The 444-nt window shown below is 75.2% G+C and overlaps 2 protein-coding genes across 2 annotated transcripts in view; both read right to left on the bottom strand.

Moving 5' to 3' along the window:
* TCF7L1 (transcription factor 7-like 1 (T-cell specific, HMG-box)) overlaps positions 1-384 on the bottom strand; it is a 15,751-nt gene extending 15,367 nt beyond the window's left edge. The window contains exons 1-2 of the mRNA XM_010562932.1: positions 181-384; positions 35-95 (exon numbers count right to left, since the gene is read on the bottom strand). Of these exons, the coding sequence (XP_010561234.1) occupies positions 35-95; positions 181-384 (265 nt within the window). The remainder of the gene's footprint in view (positions 1-34; positions 96-180) is intronic.
* The window catches only part of GCK (glucokinase (hexokinase 4)), a 251,262-nt gene that overhangs the window by 198,128 nt on the left and 52,690 nt on the right, over positions 1-444 (bottom strand). The gene's annotated exons all lie outside the window — the stretch shown is intronic.

Genomic DNA, 444 nt, shown 5'->3' on the forward strand with positions numbered 1-444 from the left:
GGAGGGTGGGGGGGGCCAGGAGCGGAGCCGGTACCTTCTGCCAAATAGTCCCGCGGCTTCTGGAAACTTTCCCGGGGCTGCGGGGGCCGCTCCGCCTGCGGGGAGAGGGGGGCTGAGCGGGGCCGGGCGGGGGTCGCGTCGCCCCACTCCTTCCCTCCGCCATCCCCCCTCGGGACTCACCTCGGTATCGGAGCCGGAGCCGGAGCCGGTGCCGGTGCCGCGGTTCTCGGTCTCGCTGACCAAGGAGGATTTGAGCTCGTCCAGGTCCCCGTGGGCCGAACCGCGCCCCGCGCCCTTGTCCTGCTCCTCTCCCTCGTCCTGGAAGGCGATGAGCTCGTCGGGGGCCCCCAAGTCGTCCCCCCCGGCCGGCTCCAACTGCGGCATGGTGGGGGTCCGGCCCCGCCGCCCCCCTCCTCCTCCTCCGCCGCCGCCGCCGCCCGGGAG

This window comes from Haliaeetus leucocephalus, unplaced genomic scaffold, assembly GCF_000737465.1.
Source record: "Haliaeetus leucocephalus isolate CR32 unplaced genomic scaffold, Haliaeetus_leucocephalus-4.0 Scaffold162, whole genome shotgun sequence".
NCBI classification, from domain to species: domain Eukaryota; kingdom Metazoa; phylum Chordata; class Aves; order Accipitriformes; family Accipitridae; genus Haliaeetus; species Haliaeetus leucocephalus.